Source organism: Triturus cristatus, chromosome 2_2 (genome assembly GCF_964204655.1).
Source record: "Triturus cristatus chromosome 2_2, aTriCri1.1, whole genome shotgun sequence".
Lineage (NCBI taxonomy): Eukaryota > Metazoa > Chordata > Amphibia > Caudata > Salamandridae > Triturus > Triturus cristatus.
The window spans coordinates 814,775,200-814,798,818 of NC_140582.1; the positions used below are offsets into that span (position 1 = coordinate 814,775,200).

Genomic DNA, 23,619 nt, shown 5'->3' on the forward strand with positions numbered 1-23,619 from the left:
TCCAACAACTTAAGCACTAGAGTGGGCTTACGGGACAACTGGCCAACAAAGACCTCGGGATACATATCTAGGAGCCGGTGCGCCCCCCCCCCCTCCTTTCTGGCGGCAATACGCGTGCGGGCCAGGCTTGCAGACCTACGGTGCCTCGGAGTTGGAGACTCATGCAAACCTCGGCATCATCCAGGCGGTGGATGCCGCTGACCTGACAAGTCAATCGGGGTGCCCCAGGAGTAGGGGTGGGTTGACGGAGGGGTGAGTCGAGGGGTGCAACCTGCGATCCCGGTGCCACCACTGTCTCTCTGGTGCCCCCCCCTTCCTTTATCGGTGAGACACTTGACGGGCACATCTCCATGGCAGCGGGGGGCAAAGGATCGAGGGCGAATGCCCAGAAGCAGCTGGCCAAATATGCTTGGTCCAAGACAGAGGAGGCAAACAATCCACCGAAAGGTGAAAAAGACAGAGGAGCACACGCCTCCACACAGGGACCGGAGCCCACCTTGCACGACGTTATGGCGGCTATCAGCGGAGTGCGCGCTTCAGTGGACTCAGTCACTGTGGAGGTCTCCCTAATTCGGGCAGATCTCCGGAAGATGGACGAAAAAGTCAAGGAGCTCAGGGTGGTCACGGGCGCCTTACAGTCGGACACGTCGGAACTCCAAAAACAGATGCTTGACACGCAGAAGAGGCAGGAACAGATGGCACAACAGCTGGATGAGTACGAAGGTCGGGCTCGCCGAAACAACGTCCGCATCTTAGGTGTTCTGGAAAAATCAGAGGGGCTGGCGGCGGACCTCTATGTGGAAGATCTTATCATGAAACACCTGCGGCCTAAAACTCTGTCCAACTATTTTTCCATCGAGAGGGCCCACAGAGTGCCGGGGGGCAGACCAAAACCGGGAGCGCCCCCACGGCCCATCATCGCCCGAGTGTTCAACTTTCGCGACAGAGACAGTATCCTGCAGACCGCGAGAGCGAACCCCCTGCTGAAGATAGACAACTTCGAGGTGGCCTTTTTCCCAGATTTCACGGCCAAGGTCCAGGCCCAGCGTCGCAGCTTTCAGGCGGTAAAGAGGGAACTGAGAGACCGGGAGGTGAAGTATACAATGCTTTTCCCTGCCAGGCTGAGGGTGGAGTCGGATGGCAAAACGTGGTTCTTTGATTTGCCCGAGGCCGCCTGGGACTGGATGGAAGGCTGGAGTACGGTAGGGGGCCAAGGCGGGGGACGGCCTGGTGGGTCTCACCAACATAGAAATGTCCGTGTAGAGGGTGCAGGGAAGGGCCCGGCGGAGAGCGGACAGTCAAAAGAGTAGGAGGGATGACCTCTGGTCTCCCGGATAGGGGCCGGTGCCAGACTGGAAAGTATAACTGGGGGTGGAGTCCGGAGCACAAGTTGATAGACCCAGATAAGTGAGACTTACAAATGGTGATCTAATCTGTGATAATAAACTTAATGGGCTTCAAGAATTGGGAGATGCTCATATCCCAGCAAATCGAACAGTGGATGGAAAAGAATACTAGTCAATTGTAATATGAACAGGCGGGGGGAGGAGCTGAGCACCCCGTGCACAACTAGCATTTCAGGGAGGGAGAGAGGCACTCTGCCATGTTTGGGGGTGGGTAGTTTTGAATTCATGGGCAGGGGTGCAGGTAGGGGGAGGAGGGGGAGGGGTGGGGGGGTGAGGGATGTTTGAATTTAAATCGTTGTACGAGCAACTACATGGGGAGGGGGGAGGACACTGATGGGGCGGGACATAGGTTTGGTTGTTTTGATGTTGGTTTTATTGGTAAGCATTGCTATACTGTAATTTGGAAGCGTAAACTATCCACGATGTACATGCTGCAACATATGCTTGGTGGGCGGCTTGAGGCCCTCTCACAGGGGGTGAAAATCCGGATGTTGGGAAAGCGTAGGATGCAAAGGTATGGGAAGGGGTAGGGCCCAAACGCTCACCGTAATGACCTGGAATGTAAATGGTATTGGCGATAAGATTAAGAGAGGGATTGTTCAGCAGTATCTGAAAAGGCACTCGCCGGATGTAGTTCTGCTGCAAGAAACGCACTTGGTAGGCCACGAGTCCAAGGCCCTCACTAGGTGGGGGTATAAACTTCTGGTGCATTCGGACTACACCACAGGCTCAAGGGGAACAGCCATTTTGGTGAAAAAAAGCATCCCCCTAATTGTTCACAAAACATGGGCGGATTCAAATGGCCGGTTCGCAGGGGCAGAGGCCCAATGGGATGGTAAACATATTAACATCCTCTCAGTATACCTACCGCCGGCACTGGGAAAGGCGGCGCTAGAAGACCTGGGGTGTTGGCTGGTGGGACTAAGCGAAGGCACACTGATTATGGGGGGAGACTACAACCTCACATTAGACGACACGATCGATTGCCAACCACCGAAGTCCAAAGAGAAAGCAAACACCCTAATGGCTGACTTCGCGACCGCAATGGGGTTGACGGATGTGAGACGTGCACTTCACCCACTGGGCAACTTATTCACATATTTTTCAAACGTCCACGGCAGCCTCTCACGTTTAGATTATTTTCTCACTCATCTTTCCTCAATGGGTGACTTCGCCCAATATAAAGTCCTACCGAGAGGTATATCGGACCACTCGCCAGTATGGCTAGAATATACGCACTGGGAACGCCAACCGCACGCTACCATAGTTCTCAACCCGTGGCTTCTACACGTACCGGATATCAGGTATGAACTCCGTAAACAAACCGAGAACTATTTCACTGAAAATGTGGGTTCGGTAGACTCCGCACAAACGCTATGGGAAGCATATAAGGTAGTTCTTAAGGGGCAAGCGTTGTCCCCGAAGACTGGATATGTCGCCAAAAAAAGAGAACTAGTGGTCCAGACGGAGTCGGACCTCCTGGTACTGTAGATAGAGCAGTCACTACATCCCTCCCCAGACGTGAGCCACAGACTTCTACTGAAACAGGAGGAATATAGGATGAAAAACAGGGAGAATATGGTGGCTAAGCTCTGTGCCACCCAGCACAGAATCTACGAACTCGGTGAGAGGGCGGGCAAGATGTTGGCTTGGTTAGAAAGACGGGAACAGGGAGCCAGATGGGTGCACAAGCTGACGACACCAGAGGGGGACACGGTGCTACACCCGCGGGAAATTGCGAAGCGATTTGCTGATCATTGTGAAAGAGTATATACCCCCTCGACGAGTTATACAGCCGAGGACTCTCATCTGCTCCTCCGGGACAGTGATGTGCCGAGTCTCTCGGAGGGAGAAAGGGAGACCTTGGAGGCAGATCTCTCGAACGAGGAAATCCGGAAAGCCCTGGGGCAGATCAAATCTGGAAAGGCCATGGGCCCAAACGGCATTCCAGTAGAGTTTCTGAAAACGACGGCTTCCCTAACTGTGCCGCACCTGAAAGCCATGTATGAAGAGAGCCTGGAAGTAGGTAGATTACCAGCAGACCAGCGGCTAGCCACCATAGTAGTCATACATAAGCAAGGTAAACCGGCCAACAACAGTGGCTCGTACAGGCCAATCTCGCTGATCAATATAGAGACGAAGATACTAGCCAAAGTCTTAGCTAATAGACTGGTGACAGTTATCACATCACTGGTCCACCCGGACCAATCGGGCTTTATGCCCGACAGAAATACAGCCCTCAATATTCGACGCCTCCAAAATGTGATGGCCCGTAGGGAATATTTTGAGGAGGATGTGGCGGTGCTATCTCTGGATGCCTCAATGGCATTTGACTCTATCGAGTGGCCGTATATGTTTGCGGTAATCGAGAGGGTTGGACTGGGCCCTAAATTTATAGCTTGGATACGGCTTCTATACACCGGTGTGTTGGGACAGGTGCGAGTCAACAACTATGCCTCCCGGACGTTCGAGCTGCGACGGGGTACTAGGCAGGGGTGCCCACTGTCTCCGTTAATATTCTCTCTTATACTGGAGCCGCTGGCGGCCTTGGTGCGACGGGACGTGGGGGTGCGAGGGTTGCGGTGGGCGGAGGGCTTGGAAGACCGTATATCCTTATATGCAGATGATGTGCTGTTGTACCAAGCGTCTCCGTACAAATCAATCATAGCAGTACTTGACATATTCACAAACTTTGGTAAATATTCGGGCTGTTCATTAATTGGCATAAATCCATATTATATATGCTAAGAGGTCGGGCTCCCCGACTCCCGTCAAATTGTAATATAACAGTGGCAGTGGAGGGATTTTGCTATCTGGGAGTCTTCATAACACCGGACCCCGACTGTTTCTATAGATCCAACCTGGCTCCCCCTCTAGCTAGACTGCGAGCTGATATGAAGCATTGGAGGTCGCTCCCCTTAACGCTGTTGGGGAGGGCGGCGCTTTTCAAGATGCTGGCCCTCCCCCGTTTCCTTTATATATTGCAAAATTGCCCACATAAAGTCCCAGACTCGTATTTTAGAGCTGTCGAAGGGGAGATTCGCACACTGTTGTGGGACGGAGGAGCCTCCAGGATCGCACTGAAAAAACTGACGAAGGGCTGGTACGATGGGGGCATCGCACTCCCAGACCTACAGCAATACTACTGGGCGGCGCAACTGGTCGCGGTAAATCACTGGATGTATCACCCTCCGGATGACCCAGCGTACGTGCTTGATCGATATCAAACAGACAGGTCCGGCTATCTGGGGGCTCTGTACACTCCTGATAGGAAAAGGAAGGGGAGGTTCTTCGGTCCTACTCAGCATACAATAGAGACTTGGCATCTAGTTAATTCTCGGCTGGGATGGGCTGGGATTCTCTCGAGGGCCACGCCACTGTGGTTCTCTCAGAGGCTAGGCATGTTATGCCGTCAGCCCGGGTTTGATAAATGGGACCTTATTGGGATCTCGGCGGTGAAAGACCTGGTACAGAAGGGAGCATTGCTTACCTTTGATGATCTTCAGAAACGTTACCGGATGGCACCGGGAGAAGTATATAAGTATATGCAGATCAGACACGCGATGAGGGCGGCGTTCCCATGTTTTAAAGATATACCGGAAATATCACCATTGGAGGACCGTCTATTAGACGGACCCCTTAATTCGAAGGCGATATCCCTAACCTATAAAAAGTTGAGCAATAACTGGCCAGATACATTTTCAAAGCTTAGAGAACGGTGGCAGGAGGACCTGGGCCCTCTAGATGACGAAGATTGGCAAACGGCCCTCATATCCCCTCGGGAGGCGGCCATCACACAAAGATTCAGGCTGATCCAGCTTCGCATACTGCACCGTTCATATCTCACAGGGAAAGTTCTGGCGAAAATGGGTGCTAGACCCGACGACCTATGTATGAGGGGGTGTGGACAACAGGCTACATTTTATCATACGCTGTGGAGTTGCCCAGAGATAAGGGCACTATGGGAGGGGGCCTCGGAGCACATGCAAACCTCCCTGGGAAAAGACATAGCATTGACTCCACAAATGGGACTGCTGAACATATGGGAGGCAACTGACCTTACGGAAACCGAACAACACTTCGCTACACTGGGATACACGTTGGTGAAGCGAGAACTGTCCCGGGGCTGGGGGGGAGTGCACCCACCGCATGTCGCCGTGTGGGCGAATGAGATGGATAGATGTATGCTGGCAGAGACCGCGGTCTTTGGGGCCAGGGGTTGCCCCAAGAAATGGGATAAAAAGTGGTCGAAGTGGAATGTGTATCGGGGGAATCTCTGTGTGTCACCTACTGTTGCGATGGAAATAAACACTCGAATGGGCCGGGAGGAGAGGTTATAGTCCACATTAAGTACTAACTGCTGTCCTGTGATCTGTTGAGCATATTAGAGTTGTTGTCCAATCATGTATGTATGGCTTTGATGAAAAACCAATAAACAAATTTAAATTAAAAAAAAACAACAAAAAAAACGGCACGAATTCCAGGTCCTGGGCCATGACAATTGTGTGGTTTGGGCTGCAAATTAAGAAGAACAACTCCGCTGCCATCTGCAATGCCACCAGTGATGCCCCAACCTGCACCAAGGCTGGGGGCACCGCTCATGAAGTGCACGATGCACCGCCCCAGCTGAACCACAGTTCTGATACCCTTCGATGGCTGGAGTTATCGGCCTTCCCGATGCCAGAGCTCGCTGAAACACCGTCACCGCCAGCATCATGTTTTCGCGGAGCCGATAACTGACGATGGCGATTTCACTAACTTTTCGATGTTGCATCGCCTCACCAGAACCGACACCTCATTGCCACCTAACTTCCCCTGTTCTGGATTTGACGTCTCGCCTTCTCACTGTCTCGACGTGGCATCTCCCCCATGGCAGAAAGGAACCAGCTTTGCTTCTGCACCGACACCTAACCTCCTCGACGCTGTGCATTGCCCATTGACTTTGTTTCCAAGATATTGTTGTTAGGGGGTCCATATGACTCCATGCCCTGCCCGCGCACCTCGCTGTACTTTGGATTTGTGTCTGTCACATCGTTGTAAAAGCCCCAGATGGAGCTATTTTTGTTTCTACAGTTCTTTTTTTGAAGTAACCATTTTAAAAGTGGTATCTTGATACATGTATGTTGGATTTTTCTCGTTTTGGTCCTGTTTGGTTTAGATAAAGATAATTTATTCTTCTAAACTGGTGTGGCGTTTCCCCTATGTTACTGTGTGTTTGGGGTACAAATACTTTACATATTGCCTTTGGGATGAGCCTGTATGCTTGTGCCAAGCTGCCAATGTGGTGAGCAGGGGTTATCTAATGTGTGTAACTCCTTTATCATGACTAGAAGGAAGGATCTACACTTGGACAAAGGTGCATACATCTGCCAATTAGAGACTCTAATTTCTAACTCGCTCTTTGCTACACATCAATCATATCACTACAAAATGAAACCTCACATCAAATGGGGAAAGACTTTTCAGGATTCAAGTAAGTATTTTGATACTTCCTTCTGCTACAACTAAGAAGCTGGCAAATATTTCACTTCTGTGAGAAATTAAAACTGTAATGGCTGTTCTAATCAACACCACTAAATGCAAAAATGATTGTTTTTCAAATTCTATATCAGGTTTTTAGATTGTATGTCTTGCATTGCCTTGTGGAGAGTAATTTCAAAGAGGCCTATTGACATAGACATTTTGAAGTTTGTAAAGTAATAGTCCTGTACTACTCTTTTAAATACTACTACATGCCTTTGTGAATTGGCCACAAAACGCATTAAATGGGAATAATCAGGGAACATATATGTATAATTAGTACAAATAGAAAGGACTGTGTCTTCTTTCCATTTTTTAATAATAGTCAGTTTGTCATTTTGGGGACAATTCACAAAGGTATCTGTAAAAGTGTACTCCCCTATTAACGATTCCTGTATTCAAGAATGGTTTTGTGAATGAGCCCCAACGAGCGTACTATAAATAACACCAAGGCATGCAGTGAAAACATCCTTATTTTTAAAGTGCAGAACAACTTGTTGGAATGGCATGACTCTGAATCATACTTTCAGCATTGACAAAAATAGCAGATTCTAATTAATGTTACAAAAATAGATGTCTTTTTATTTAATACTATTTTGAATCTCAGCTCCACAATTCCAAAATATCAAAAAAGTTAAAAAAGTGGAAAGTGACCAAACCTCAAGTTTCTTCCTTTTCCCGGGCTGTCAGCTATAAATGTATGCAGAAGTACATGATGTTGTGTGAGGTTGGAGAGTGGCACAAAAATGGGCAGGAAGAGACCAGCTAAATCAAGCGTTCATAGTTGGTCTTTCCCCTCTTATCTGCTAATTATGTTTCAGCACAAACGAGTTCTGATACCATCATAAGATATTGCTGGTGATTAGTGACGTCATAAGGCAGAATAGGGTCAATAAAGCCTTCAATAATACCAGAATAATGGTGTGCTTTCTCCAGGGTTCAATGCTTTAGTCAGATGGAGATGTTAAGTGGAAGCTTTCTTGGTCACTCATCTTGCCTCGCGTGAGAGCAGACCCATTCCCTTTCATGGTGAATGATGTAACAGTAGTGAACAACCAGGCCAACATCTGTTACGTCACAACAAAGAATATTTGACTTCCCTGATATAGAAGTTGTTTGCTCTTAGGCAGAACATTTTATTTCCATATGCCATAGTTTCCTTTACTGAGAGTAAGTACAACTGACAGAACCTGCAAGTTCAATTCATAGTGTGTGGCACACATTAAATATCAATGCATTCTGGAGGTATGGCAAGCGCCTGGTCCTACCAATAATTAATACAATATCCCCAACTGCGTGTTAAAACATACTGCAGGTCACCTCATGAGACACAGTTTTGGCCCCAAGCCTCTACAGATGGTACTCCTCTGTGGCTTGCAAAAATCTTATAACATACAGCAGAAGGTACGTTAGCCTGTAAGTTGTATAGTAACATACATTTAACCTCTAGTTTTGCTACACTCCATTTTAACTAATTGTAAAGGTGCAGACTATATTCAGAGCATTGATGCTAAAGTTAGAGGCTTCCAAACACAATGCCATTGCACTGATCAATATAGATCTATTGTCTAAGCAACAAAAAAACATTACTTTATTGCTTCTGAGACATGTCTTCGCCGACTCGCCTTCCTCACAGTTATTTATAGTATTCATGTTTATTTTTTTGAAACTGCACTAAGTGCCTTGTTGCTGAACACCTGGGAGGGACCAACACTGCATCTCTTGCAAGGAGGAAGCATGATGCAAGTGCTGGTAAGGTTATAGGTGGTGAAAGCCTGGTGTTGGAAAATGGCAATATCTGAAGGCTCACCCCAAACTTTTGCCTTCTTCCTCCTCTTTCTTCTGATGGATTCTTTTTGTTGGCTTTAGGAGTCTGAGCCCTTTATCACTGCTGACCAATGCTAAAAGTGCATGTGCACTCTCCTTTAAAACATGGTATAATTGGTTTACACCTGTTTGGCATCTTTAATTTACTTGCAAGTCCCATGTAAAGTGGTATATACCATATACCCAGGGCCTGCATATTAAATGCTACTAGTGGGCCTGCAGCACTGTGTGTGCCACCTACCTAAGTACCCCTGTAATCATGTCTCAGGATTGCCACTGCAGAGCCTGTGTGTGCAGTTTTACTGGCATTTTGACTTGGTGTTTAAAACCCTTGCCAAGCCTTAAACTCCACTTTTATTACACATATGTCACCCCTAAGGTAGGCCCTAAGTAGCCCATATGGCAGGAGTTGTGTTAGTAAACCGTAGGTCATGTACATTTAAGTTTTGCATGTCCTGGTAGAGAAAAACACCCAAATTAGTTTTTCACTAATAGGAGGCCTACTCCTCTCATAGGCTGACATTGAGAATTCCTTAATAATCTTTAAAGCTGTAATTCCTGATTACAAAGGAGTAACTGTGTCATGTGTCATGTGTCATGTTTTATAGCTTGGAATCCTCTTTACTGGTAAAGTTGTATTTAGCTTTACTGTTTTAGAAACGCCATTGTTAGAAAGTGGACAGTTCTCTGCTCTTACAGCTCTGTGTACTTGCAACCTGTCTCCAATACACGTCTTGGATGGGTGACAGCTACACTTTGTGCCTTGTAACTCAAGTGCCTCCTGTTGTTTGAAACTTTGGGCTACCAAAGTCTCTACACCTGCTCCTGTGCTTGGTTCACTGGAAGTGAAGCCAGATAATTGCGCCAGGGAAATTGATGCATCTCCAGTCTCCGTGTAGCAGAACCAGCGCATTAACCCTATAGGGTGAGTTGAATCGGCGCACCACTCTCCGAATCAACGCATCACCTTGAGAGCCCAACGAACCACAACTGCACATCGCTGCAGCAGCAGTGTGACGAGATCGATGCAACTCCTCGACTGCTTGGAGAAACCCGTTGCATTGCACTTTGGAACCAACAAATCTCAGCTTGGTGCTTCATCTTCAGAACTGATGCAAGTGCAAGTGCTTATGAGGGTACTGTTGGTGAAAAGGTGGAGGGCTAACTATGCATCACTTGCAGGAAGAAAGCATGATGCAAGTGCTGATGAGGATGCGAAGGTATCCGGCCACCGGGAGCTCTGGTCGGCTACAGCCTGTAGCTTCATCCTGATGGAGATTTTCGACTTCCAAAAAACTAAGTCAGAAGGTAAAATTATTAATGGTGACTCCGTCCATTGGCTCCCTTATGGTGACGCCTCCTCCTCGGTTACTGTCTGTGTCCTTGCCCAGCGGAACTCTACCGCCTCAGCAAATGTTTTTCAACATTTTTTCTAAGACCAAAGGTAAGCTGAGACCCGGCCCAATCCGCCTTGTGTATTCGATCTGTGCTCCACCGCGGTCGGCCTTAACTTTTGACTTTGGCCCAGACTTGCATGACCAGATACCCGCAAATGGAGCTTTGATCATTTAGATGCTATTTCACTCCGTTTCTACCAGTGCTTAATTTCAGCCTGTGGTTTCTGGTGCCTGGCACCAGAACATATTTGTCAACATCGGCACTTATGACAGTCTGACACATGATGGTGTTGTTTGCCTAATTTAGAGATGAGCACAACAACAGTTGTTTATTAATTCAAAAGACAGTAGAATTGACTCCATTCGTCTATCTTTGGAGGTCTGAAATAGTCAGAATTGTCACACATGTAGGTGTGTGATGGTTAGTAGTTATGTTGTTACTGTAATTTGCAGTGAAGACATCGCATTGGGAGGGAAAGCAGAGGTTGCCTCCTGATGAGGGCCCTGGCACTTATATGTTTACAAATTAAGCACTGGGTTCCAGCGATTGGATTTAATATGTTTTGGTGTCATTTTATTTATTAAAATGTACTCTATTTTTCTAAACTGGTTTGAGATTTTTCTTGTATTGTGTTTTCAATTTATTAATGTTAGTGTGCTGCAGAACTACTTTACCCATTGCCTCTACGTTATGCCTGACTGTTTTGTGCCAAGCTACCAGAGGGTTAAGCACAGGTTAATTTAGTGCATTGTTGTGGTTCACCCTGACAGGGATTGTAGTTGTTGCTTGAGTAGGGTTTCCCCCCCCACAACCAATAACCCAATTTCATACAAACCCTGTGTGAGAATGTGCTCCTGGCATTCTGGATGGCTATTGTTGTGTTTCTTTGCATTCTCTTCCCTTCTGTGACAGGGGCTGTGGTTAAACATTTGAATATGGCATATAGTCACCCTGTGTATTTAATGGAGGACATGTGCAAATGAGGCTGTGTGGGAACAAAAACCAGAAGAAACTTGCACTTACAATGAAAATGCTACATCCCTATACTATGTAAACATACAGACCAGGTGCTATATCTGAGTCTGTACAGAAAATGCCAAATCAGACCCACATATAGATGAGTTTCACCCAAGTAGGAGGTCAGAGTGCACTTAAGCCCTCATTACAAACTGTGCAAAAACCACAAACGCTTCAGGAGATAGTATAAATGTATACAGAAACTGCAGAATTACAATAGGAACAAGAAATTCCAGAACAAATGGAAAAACATGAGAAAAAACACAGCACCCACAAAATAATCCAACCAATTTGAATTATTATGAGAAAAAACTTTCACAGAAAAAACAGTACAATGTAGAACAATGCAACAAACAATTTAGGCTCAACATATCACACGAAACAAACCAATTCCAACATTACAGAGTGTTAATAAAAAAGAAAAACATTGGCAAAGGGTTTCAAATTTGGTTGAACTTGGCTGATTCGTCCACACAAGATGGAACCTATAACAGATAATGTTCCTAATGTTACGTGTTCCAAACTTATGCAATCACTCTCCGTGAAAGAGAAGCAATACTTTTGCATTCAGCTTTTTCGCAGACAGTGACTGTAAAGTGCCGAGCTCTGTGGAGATCGTATTTGTGTTCCCCTGAGTTAACATTATTCGATATATAATTACCTGATTAGGACCTGCAAGATTGTTTAGCATTGAACACCTAATGCTGTTGATCGGTTAACACATTTCTCATTGAACATCATGAGGGATATGGACCTTTGAACGTAGTGGTTTCCTGTTTTCTAGAAGAGTCACATGCCAAGATAAACCTGATTTGGTCTGGGTTTGTGAGGAAGATTCCCTTGAGACGCCAAATTGTTGGTTTCTTGTTATGTCCAGTGGTTTTTAACATTTCTGTGTTTTTTCTGCAAAAAAAAAAATCTGTCTTGAGGATGAACATGTAAATTGTTAGGGTCGAAAATGCTGTCGAAGAATTATTGGCAAATTAGGAAAGGAAGATGATCTGTAAAAGGGACCATCTTGTGTGGACTGTTCAACCAACTTTGAGAACCTTGACCATTATTTTTCTTTTTTGTTAACACTCTGTAATTTTGGACTAGGTTTGCGTTGTGTAATATATTGAGCTTAGATTGTTTTTTGTATTGTTATACATTGTACTGTTTTTTTCTGTGAAACTTATTTTCTAATAATAATTTATATTGTTTTGGATTATTGTGTAGGCACTGTGTTTTTTCTTATGTTTTTCCATTTGTTCTGGAATTTCTTATTCATATTGTAATTCTGCAATCTTTTCATACATGTATACTGTCTTCTGGAACCTTGGCGGTTTTTGCATGTTTTGACTGACCTGGGTTCTGGGCTAGTACGACTGCCCCTTTTGTGACTAACCCTCATTACAAACTAGGCTGAATTCTGTTTTCGGTGCCCACTCCTATTTGCACCCGAATCAGGATTATGATGTAGGTAAAACCTGGTGTTAATAGTGCTGGGAATCTACACAAAATCCTAGTTTGTGTAACTTGGAAGTGGTTAATGTAATTGCAATTATCCCCCATTCCTAGGTCCACTCGCTGCATGGTGATATCAATATTTAATGGGTGTTCAGTTAGCACCGGGACTGCACCCAACTTGTAATGAAGGCCTCAATACAAAAACCCATTTACATATTTATGAAACAATGTGGTTTTTGGGCCATTTTGAACAAATCAAAACACACTGTATATCAAACTGCAACACCATTCACACTTTTTCCTATTAAAACCATATTTAAAAAAACACAGAATGGGCAGACATAGGAAGGCAACTATGTCCTTACCCTTATTGACCAAACATGACGCCATACAAAAGCAATTGTTAAAGGTGGCATGAGAGCCCTGATAATTTACCTCCACTTTAATTTTGAGATGATGGACCCATTCTGGCCATTGTATATGTCATACCAGCACCACTCACCTGGATTCTTTATTGACACTTACAAAATTTCAGAACACACTTTTGCATTGGGCAAGAGTGGTGTCTCAAGGGGGTTAGTGAAGGCAGCTGTTCAACCACATAGTTGCAAATACATGTGATGATGGAACTCCTAAAACCACCCATGCTGAATTATTGTCCAGCTAAAACTCCCCTATATCAGTATATATAAAGAAGAAACGCTGTGGCCATCTTAGGTTTTTAGTAGGGGTGAGCGGTAAACTCTGCTCAGCCATGAGTTTTGCTCACATGCAGCTCGCAAGCGTTAAGTTGGCAATTGCGAGCGAGAAAAAGCGAGCTCTACTCTGCCTCCCAGAGAGGTTTCTCAATGTAGTCACGGCAGGTCGCTACCGCTCTCATTGAGAAAGTTGCCACTCGCATTGTGAAAGCTGCTGTTCGAGTAGAAAATCTATTCGGGCGGCAAAAAGAAGCAGCGCCCTCTGGCACGCCACGTGGTGCCATTCGTGCTGATTTTACAATGCAGGACAAGCTCCGGTGCTAAAAATCTGCGCAAGCAGCGTGACAGACCGAAATTCTGCTGCTCAGAGAATTTAGAAGAATCTCGTGGAATTTTTAGGTATCTCCACAGATTTCCACAGGGTAAAACTCTGCAAGTTCCGCCCAACCCAAATTTTTAGTTAATCGAATCTTGCACCGTGGACCTATTAGTTTTCCATTTCCATCTTGAAGGTACGGGCTTACAAGTTCACTCATGTCAAGGGATGTTTTCAAAGAAGCCAACAACGTTTGGTGGTGTTACACATGACATGGAGCCACTAGTCAGATACTGTGTTAGCAGCATTATCCTTGGATTACTGTTCATTAATACTGTGACTTACTTGAGATCAGTCCTGCCCACCACATCCATTCCCGCAGGTAAGTGAATCCGCCCTGTCCTGCAAAAGAATAAATTACTTCTATCAGAAAATTAGAATGTAGGACAGAACATTTAAAAATCTACTAGTATAATATCACTTGCCTTTCTTATATGCTGATCTGTACTAGCATTTGTCCTGAAACGGAGCAATTATAGTAGTTATGGATGAAGCATCTAGTCCATACGAAAATTTGAGAAATCTGCATGGCATTTTCCATCTGTGTTCGTTCACTCAAAATTGATTTTAGAAAAGTTTCATAAAGATCGGTCAAGGGAGCAAAAAGTATAAGTGGTGTCCCAAAATGTGTGTCCCCCCAAAAATTAATATACAAAAGATTTGCTGAAAGACCATAAAAAGTCGCTGGACGACTTTGTACTAAACTGTGCAGTAGACAGAGAGCATTGCCTTTGTGTGCTTTTTGTGGTTTGGTGTTCATTTTGTCCTGTTGTATTCAAAAGGTTAATATCAGAGTGTACTTTGGAAAATTGTTGACAGTTTGATTAGTAAATGCATACAAGAGCTGATATCTGCACAACACCATTTGGGAGGCGTGGTTTTTAATCACAAGCTATTTGCCAGCTCACAGCTGCTCCTGATTCACAAGCCATGCTGAAAAACAAAAACAAGCACATATCCCTCTAATTTTGCACTTAGGACGAGAGAATGAAACAATTTGGGTGAGGTGAACTAACTCAAGAGTCATTAAGCAAAAATCAAGTGAAGTGTGCAACATTTCTAGGGCTCCCAACCTAACACAGGTATGATAAAACACTTGTAGCTAAGCTCCATCGAACCTGCCCAACAAAAAACATAGCAAGAGGGGAGGGTTAAAAATACGAGCTTATATCATTGTTCCATGGCTTGCCACTAGTTAATGATCTGCCCCCCCCCCCCCCCCCTGAGCCAGGAGCTTATGACGTTACACCATGTAGCGGACTCTGTATTCACTGCCCTGTGTCAGTCAGTCCTCAGGGTTGCCCACTGACCAGGGAGAACTGACTGAGTCGCGCTAACCCTCCTTCTCCATGACAGTTATGCCTGCGTCCTCTGGGAAGATGGATTAAGTCAGTTGCCCGTCTTCCTCCACTGACACAAACAGCAGATGGTGGAAAGCAAGAGAGTTGGCAGCTGTTCCTCACCTCCTGTAAGCATTAGGAGAAAATATATTTTACAGGGGCATGAGATCCACTGAAAGAAAAAGCACCCTGCAGCGGAAATGCAGCTGAGTCCCTTTATGTCCTCGTTGCGGGGATATCAAAATGTAGAAAGTTGTACTGTAGCATTCAAAATAAGGAGTATGAGCAGTGCTGAATTGGAAAATCTTTACTCCGAGAACCCATACATTGGGGGTCAAGTTACAGCTAGAAAAAGGGGATGGAGTCAAAGAGGTGGGGGAGGGGGGGTCATGAAAAGCAGCCGGACAGTCAACTTCTAAATTTAGTTTTTTTAATCTCTACCACAGAGAAATTGGCAATTGATTTTTAAGAATGCATTTTAAAATATCTTATAGAATTAAGGCACCTGCTGCAAAGAGCACGAAAATATTTTGGAATAATAATAAAAGAAAGATAACTCTTGTGGTTAATGCACTTTGCTGGAGAGATATGTGTTTTGCCTAGTCACAGTTTTGACTCATGAAGAAGCATAGCGCGTTAACGTGTCTTCTGTTAAACACATCATGTAACATGCAGATAACAGATGTTTCTTTTATTTTATGTAGATGGGAAATAGGTTTCTGCTTTTGAGGCAGAGATCCTTTCATTACTTGCAGTTCAAAAATTGCAGTTCTTTGAATATAGTACAGTGAATTATAAACCAGCATCAAAGACCTGCATGTAAACTGCAAGGCCTGGGCTCCGAACCTTATTGTTTTTTCTCAATCTGTTGCTATAAGGCTGCTAAAAGGGTTTCTTTGGGTAGTAATAAAGTCTTATTAGTACAGACAACCCCAAGTACTGAATTACATTGTAAATCCTGACTTTTTGTTTCTCCTGGCCATGCACTCCTACTCCTTGAAACCATTAATGTCTTATGTAACATCCTGCAGACCTTTTTATACACTTGCATAATTGATTGTCAATGTATAATGTGTGTGTGTGATATAGGGATGTGGAACTAAATCCTGAGTGCATAGATGGAAATCGCCTGCTGTCTTGTTTTTTCTTTTTTACAGGATACAGGTTAGATATTGATTTGATGTAGTTTCAAAGGCAAATTGTTCTAAAATTTGGACCCAGAATGCTAAAGGTCCACCTCCAAGATCTTATCGGTAACAAAGCACCTTCAAGAGCATCAGAGATCCAGGCCGCAAGGCTATGGGTGCAAGTTGTGTGACCAGTGCAGATAATAATTTTGGGCTTGTGTTATGGTGCACCTGATGCATCATACAGGGGACCTGAATTAATTGTTTTACCAGAACTCAGTGGAGAGAGGTACATGTTTCAGACTCAGGATCGAATTCATAGAGCCTAGAAGCAAGCCGAACAGCCATATTTTGAATGTGCTGCTTTCTGCTATGTAGAAATACAAGACAGCAGGCGTTTTCCATCTAGGCACCCAGGATTTAGTTCAACATCCCTATATCGATCAGGCCTGGCAAAATGCGGCTCCAATTTAGGAAAGATTTGAAGACTCACCTCTCTAAAAACACTACATCACAATGCATTAACCATGCTCAACCCAGCTTGTTCTCCTATTTCTCATTGACTTTATGGTTGTCTTTGATCATGCTTTTTGGCTAGGTTTGGGCTTTAGAAATACAAACATACATGTGTACATACATACATACACGTTTTGAAAACAATTGGAAACACTTCTGTTCTGCTAAACTTGACCTACTTTTTCATTTCTTCTTTTTATCCAGTCCCTAGTTGTCCAAGCACCATTATACCGGTGAGCTAAAGTGGGCTTTGGAAATAAATAAATACTTTGTAATGTAACAGGGACTGTAATGGCAGACCACACACTTGTCTTCACGGAGCTGGATAAAATGTATCCAGAGGACGTCATTTGGCCAAAATTCATAGGATCCAGGTGGAAAGCACACATACACGCCCGCCATTTTGCATCGAGTGTATAGCAGTATATCTCTGTGTGAGCAGGAGACTCAGCTGCTATTCGGTGGTACATGGGATGTTTTTTGGACAGGGATGGAAGTCGAATATGCTGACATTCACAGCAATCAATCTGCATTCCACAGTTGCATGTTGCACAACCACAATGGAACCATATTCTTGTTTACCTGCCAGACGCACAGCTTTCAGGACAGGAAAGACAGGCTGTATGACTTGGCCAAAGGTGACAGTAAGCACACATAGCCCATGCAATACAGCCAATAGCTGTGCTCTGTGGGATCTAGGGGTGGTGGGATAGGGCACAGAGCAATGCCATTTTAAATGTCACCTGTGTATCTCGATAATAAATGCTGCTGCAATTACACACGCGGACAATACCTACCCTCGTATTCAGTGTGGGAATGAAGGGAAATTAAGCTGGATCCCGCATCCAGCAGCTATTACTGAGTCAGATCAGAGACCCTTCTGACTCCTGTGAATAATATGCTAAATTTGTCTCATGTAATTTGCCAGCACTGGGATACAATTCAGCAGTATCTGCTTTCTGTTTGGAACAGCAACATGCAGGCAGCAAGGGGGTTTTCTTATTTTAGATTCCACCTGGGACCAAAACAAAAGTCGAATTTAAAAGGCCCTCAGCCCTCCTTTTGTTCAAGTATGATCGTGGGTGGGAGCTATCTGAATCCTATCACCTACCTGCTGATAGAATGGAGGGAAAACAGAGGCATGCAGTCTGTTATCACTTCTCAAACCTCCTGGGACCTCCGAGGCAGAGCTGCAGGTAAGTGTGTTTTTTTGTTTATAATTTATGTTTGGTGCGTGCATGCGTACATGTATTTATGAATGTTTTTCAATGAGTGTTGTGAATGGATGTGTTTCTGTGTGCGCATGGCTGTGTGTATGTGTGCGTGTGTGACACGTCCGTAAAATTACCGGCCGCCACTGATTTAAGGGTCTTAAAATAGATCTTGATTCAGCCAGAAACCAAGATCTTTCACAGAACTGGAGGCGGAGGGGCTGTTGCTTAAGGATGATGTCAGGTAGCTTCCAGATATCAAGAGCATGTTTCCATTCCATTATTAAATGAAGTCTAATTAATTTAAGCCAAATACAAAGTGCCCAGTTGCTGCTTGCAAACAACGCAGAAAAGAAACACATACATAGCGATGTACATAGGGCCAATCACCTCAAGTGCTTGTTTTGTTAAATCAAAATGGTGGAACCTCAGATAACTATTATTGTGACAACAAATGATAATACAACTCTGAATACACGTGCACTGTATGTTAAACATATACTAAAAACGGGCACATCTTTACCCTTTTCAGTAAAGCCTGAGCATCTGTGTACTGTATCCCCCCGAGGTTTCCCAGCACAAGGGGAACAGGCACTCTGTATATTTTCCACGGAAGGCCAAGTATTTATTTATGCAGAATAGAGTCAAAGGGGCCCTTTTGTGTTGGAAAACAGAATCTGCTGTGAGACATATTGAACCTGCAGTCCGATCCCTGGGCAGAGAGGTTCGGACTTGTTACAAGACTACAACATTGATTAAACATTTTCTCACTATGCCTTTCCAGCAGGTATGTTTCTGAGAGATAACAGGCAGTCGCATTTCAGTGGGATTTAACTCACTTTCTCTGTAGTGAAAGTAGGAAAATTGTCAATTGTAAGGAGATTTCAAACTATTAGTGGCTAGAAATCCCATCAATTAGATTTAGGGTTTTTACTTTATAATGCAATGGTGTGCACCACCTAATTGCACATAAGCTGGAGAAGCTGATACCCTATACGAGGTCCCAAGCTTAGTGTCTTGCCAAGCATTCCCATATATCTGGAAATAGATTCCAAAACAGGACAGGCTGCTTCATGAATTATCACCAGGTATAGAATAAGGGAGTCTTCCTAGCTTTATGGATGTTGTACATGCTGATATATACAGTTTGCTGGACAGTAAGTTTTCATAGGCCTTTATCACCAGTCCAAGGTCATTGTGTTGTGACAATCCCCCCACCCAAGAGCGAAAGAAGAACTGTCCAGCTCTGCCCCGAGAGATCTCCGGGTTAGACCAAGAAATGAGTTGCAGGCACCCCTAACTTGTTGCTTTTAAGTGCTACGTGCCAATGGCAAACACAGATTACACAGCAAGTTGGAAACCGCGTTATTAACTTTGCATTGAGCCACATTGTACAAGATTACATCCAAGAGCTCTTGGACTACTTCAAACTCACTGAGCGGACGTCATCTAAACGCTGTGCCTCGTACTGGCTCTAAAAATTAATATTTAAAATGTTTCCTTCGCTGGGACCTCCAGTACAATACAGTACAGATAGTTATGAATCACTAGGAACGCTCCAGACTCGACTATGTGCAATGGTAACTCAAAATGAACAACAAGAAAAACCCCTGTATTCACTCTTATTTCATCTTATGCTAGCTCTTGCAATTTGGAATCCCTTCCAAGCAATATGCGTCTTTCGCAAAGTTCTCCATCCTTGCTTCCCAAGAAACTTGAGGGATAAGCTACACCTTTCTGGAAAAACAAAGAGACACTAGAAGTAAATGCCACCTACTGCTGGAAATCACACAAATAACAAATATCGAAGATGAGGAAATAGTGCTTCCCTTGGCAAGCATAAAGTAAAGACACTAAAATTATTTTCCGGAATACTTAAGACAAAACAATTACTTGCTCCCTTCCGGAAAGGATTACACATACATCTGTTCCGACTGTATCTTAATGGTCTGACCTGTTCTCTGTCCCTATTTTTCTCACCTTCTTCAAGCTTGTCTTATGTGGGTATTTGTCCAGTTTTGGTGAGAAGCACTACATTGTCCAAATGGGTAGATCCACACTATGCAAAAAACTAAAGTATTAGTTAACTATGCAACATTTGAAAGGCACGTTCTGTTACTTGTATTCAAGTCTCGCTCACAATATGTCTAGCCATCTAATTGAAAAAAGCATTACTATTTAAACAAGACTTTCCAGCTTGAACAACATCAGGCACCATTAATAGATAGTGAATTATTTTAACTGTCCATTAATTCCTGAAAAAACATGCTCTAATTAGAGCAAGGGTGTTTTTGCAAAGGTAGTGAAATCCGATCCCTTACACCCATACACATTTTGGGCCTGTGTAAGAGTTTGGCGGTGCGGTGTCGGGTATGCCCCGCTGACACACTGCCATAATCCGTGGTTGGGCCACCTGACAGTTTACGTGTGGTTTTTGTGTTTGGAGGGCTTTTTTTTTACGTTCCCACAGTGGTTCCTCAGAAAATAGGCACAGCAATGGGATCACCACTGGAAAGTCCATGCAGTGCAGGAACTGGGGTGCATGCACACAGGGGGGCACATGTTGTGGCCCACTGCATGCACTTCATGGCCCAGAGGCAAAACAATTTTCATGGAGCGGGAACCGCCATGAAAACCGTGGTGGAGAGGAAACTTGTAAAATGCTTGGTGGGATCATGACAGTCTCCCCAAGCATACTGCTGCCTCTACACCGCCGCACCACCGCAAGGGAACAGGAGTTCCCTGACAGCTGTGGCGGGGCAATGTCTGTCCGACCCCTTAATTGAAATAGGGCAGTCGGATGACCACCCCCTCCGCACCCCTGCAAGTCTGGATGTCCGTGGACCGCCAGAATCATAATTGAGCCCTTTGTCGTATAGCCAGATCCTCTTATAGCCGCCATCAATTTCCTTCTGCCCATGCCTATTTCTTTCAGCTTTACTTCCATAGCTGAAGATATAATTGTATCCTGCTTCCACGACTTATGACCTTTTAAGGTTCAGAATGACTTTATCCCAGCCATGGAAATTCATTTAGCACTGTCATTAATTGCTGCCGGTAGGCTGCCAAACAGAATAGATGTAGGCAGCCGCAATCTCCAAACCAGAAGTCTTAATTCTAGACCCTAAACACATGTTCGAGTCCCTGACCTTTACTCTTCCTCTTGGCACCTGCTTCCCTACTTGATCAGAACATCTCATTTGCCACTTCCACCTAAACCCACACAGGCCTGTTCATGAAGGTAAAATTACACATGAGTAAATCCACCTGTGTATATTTATTCTTACACATTTTAGTACATTTATCATTTTGGCTATTCACCTTTTCTGAGGGTAAATTTTCTATAAAGTGTAGACTTACATGTCCGTAAAATAGGGGATGGAGCCAAATGTTCAAGTATAAAGCTTCTTCTATTAACCTTTTATATTCTGGCAGAGTTCTCCACCATCAGGAGTGGAGAGCTCCCTATGGTAAAGTATATAGGAAATGTAATAGGTGTAATAAACTTTTTTTAAAGTAGTAAAAATATGTTTCTGTAAATTATTAATATAAATAATTGTATATACTTATTTTAAGTGTAAAAAGAATGCTACTAGCAACTTAATTCAGAATTAAGTATTTCAATAATTTAAATATATTTATATATATTTTACATTTTATTTAAACATTCCAACCTAAAGAACAATGCTTATATTTTTGTATTATGTACTAAAAATATATTGAATTGATTTTCTTTTTTTATAGTTCTAAATTAAAGCTACATTTATTTTTTAATAAACAAGGTTAATAAACTATTGCCTCAAAAGTTTTTTATTTATGTATAATTGTTTAACATTTAATTAAACGTATATGTATATTTTTAATGGTTTTAAGGCATTGCAGTACCAGTGGTTACCACCTGTGTGGTGCTGAACTTACTCCAGGTCTTAGCAGGAGTACATTTACTACTATGTTGGTACTTTTTGGCTGTAGTAACTTTAGAAGTGCAGTTTGTGAATAACAGACTGTTTGTCCCTCCTTAAACCCTTCCCTAACTCTCCCTAAGCCCCTCCGATTTAGCAATAGCTATTCCCCATTTTTCAGCCGCTCCCTCTGTCCCTCCCATATTTACATAAGTAGTAAACATACATATGTGAGACTCTCCACATAGAATATACAGGAGAGGTGGAGGTGTAGATTTCTATCTGTCAGTTTTTGAATTGCCTTTTGTGGTAATTAAGTAGTACTACTGTAGAACCGCTTTACGTACCACAACATGTAGTTTCTTAATCAGGCCCTTAGAGTCTTCTTTGACCCTTTGTGGTGTATGAATTGCCTCCTCATTTCTTACAATACCCATCCTCTTTTGTCAGAGTTTTGAATAAGTCCTTGCCGAGGATGATAATGCTATGTATTCTGGCCTTTTAGAAAAAAAAGATATACTTTTTAAGTGCCCTACACGAAGGAATGTTTGCTGTGTACATATTACATTGTACCCCAACATTTGTATTTTCAAGGGTATGTTGTACAATTTTGATTTTATTGTAATTGCATTTTATTTACATTTTTTCAATACATATATGCAATTTGATATGCAGCAATAATAGGTGAAGTCCATACCTGCTCGTGTCGCGCCCTTTTCTGATAATTTCAGCAGTCCTTTCTTTTTCAGTATGAAGCTGGAGCCGATGAAGAGGCTTGAGCTGATTGCCAGCGCGAGCCCTATGTAGAGGCTGTATCTTCCTTCCAGGGATGCCACGGCGCTCAGGGCGCTCTTGGAGGCATTCTTGGCTGCCGAAGAAGCGTCGCCGGACTGGAGTTCAGACACGCTGATGACCTGGCACAGGATCTGCAAGGCGGAGCTGGAAGGGCAGGCGAGTGGCAGCACGGCGCCTGTGGGAAGAGAACAGACATCCATGGAACACAGTGCACAGTGCACAGAACAAGGAAAAGGTGCTCATGCACAGGGTACACGCTGTAGTGACCCCCTGTAACATAACATAGACACAGTATGAAAAAAGAAAAGCGCTGATAAAGATACGGCCAGGATAACATGCAACAAATCTCTAAACAACCATTGGCAAGGCCAACAGCTGTAGCTTTTTATTAGTCAAAGTGCTTGTTAAACGGCGAAGAGTTTGTGTGTGTGTTTAGGTTTGAATGAATGAATCAGTGACTGAATGCAGGGTTAAGATAAGTCGGTAAATGTGGGTGGATACAGATGGATACATCAACGGATGAATGGATAAGTGATTAGGGAGGCAAAAGTGGAAATGCAGTCATACTCCCATTTATACATCAGTACACTTATCGATCCACCCAGCCATTTGCCTACGAATTTGCTCACTCGTTGAACCATTCTTGCACACGCCCTTTATATATGCATTCTCACCTGCACACTCACTCTCCCAGTCATCCATCCATCTATACACCCATGTTTATTCCTTAGTGTTCTCAACAGCAGAGGTAATTTCAAGATAACAGTCAAAATGAGGAAGAACCTCAAACATGTTGCTTCTCCTTTTATGAACCGATGTAATTTGAAGCGCTTACATAATAGTGTAGGCCAAAGGTCCGATGTTTCAAAATGGAATAAATCCACTCTAAATTGCACCTTTTTAAATAAAAGATGAGATGTGCGGGACTCAAAGACACATTTCGTAACCAGAATGATACTCCCTGTGGGTCCAAAAAGACAAATCATTAGTTTGTGGTGAGCGTCCATCTCCAGCTGAACCCCTGTGTCAGCAGTGAA

General features: G+C 44.0%; 1 protein-coding gene across 1 annotated transcript in view; it reads right to left on the bottom strand.

Moving 5' to 3' along the window:
• NIPAL1 (NIPA like domain containing 1) overlaps window positions 1–23,619 on the bottom strand; it is a 157,282-nt gene that overhangs the window by 64,625 nt on the left and 69,038 nt on the right. The window contains 2 exon segments of the mRNA XM_085642144.1: window positions 13,977–14,033; window positions 22,485–22,757. Of these exon segments, the coding sequence (XP_085498270.1) occupies window positions 13,977–14,033; window positions 22,485–22,757 (330 nt within the window).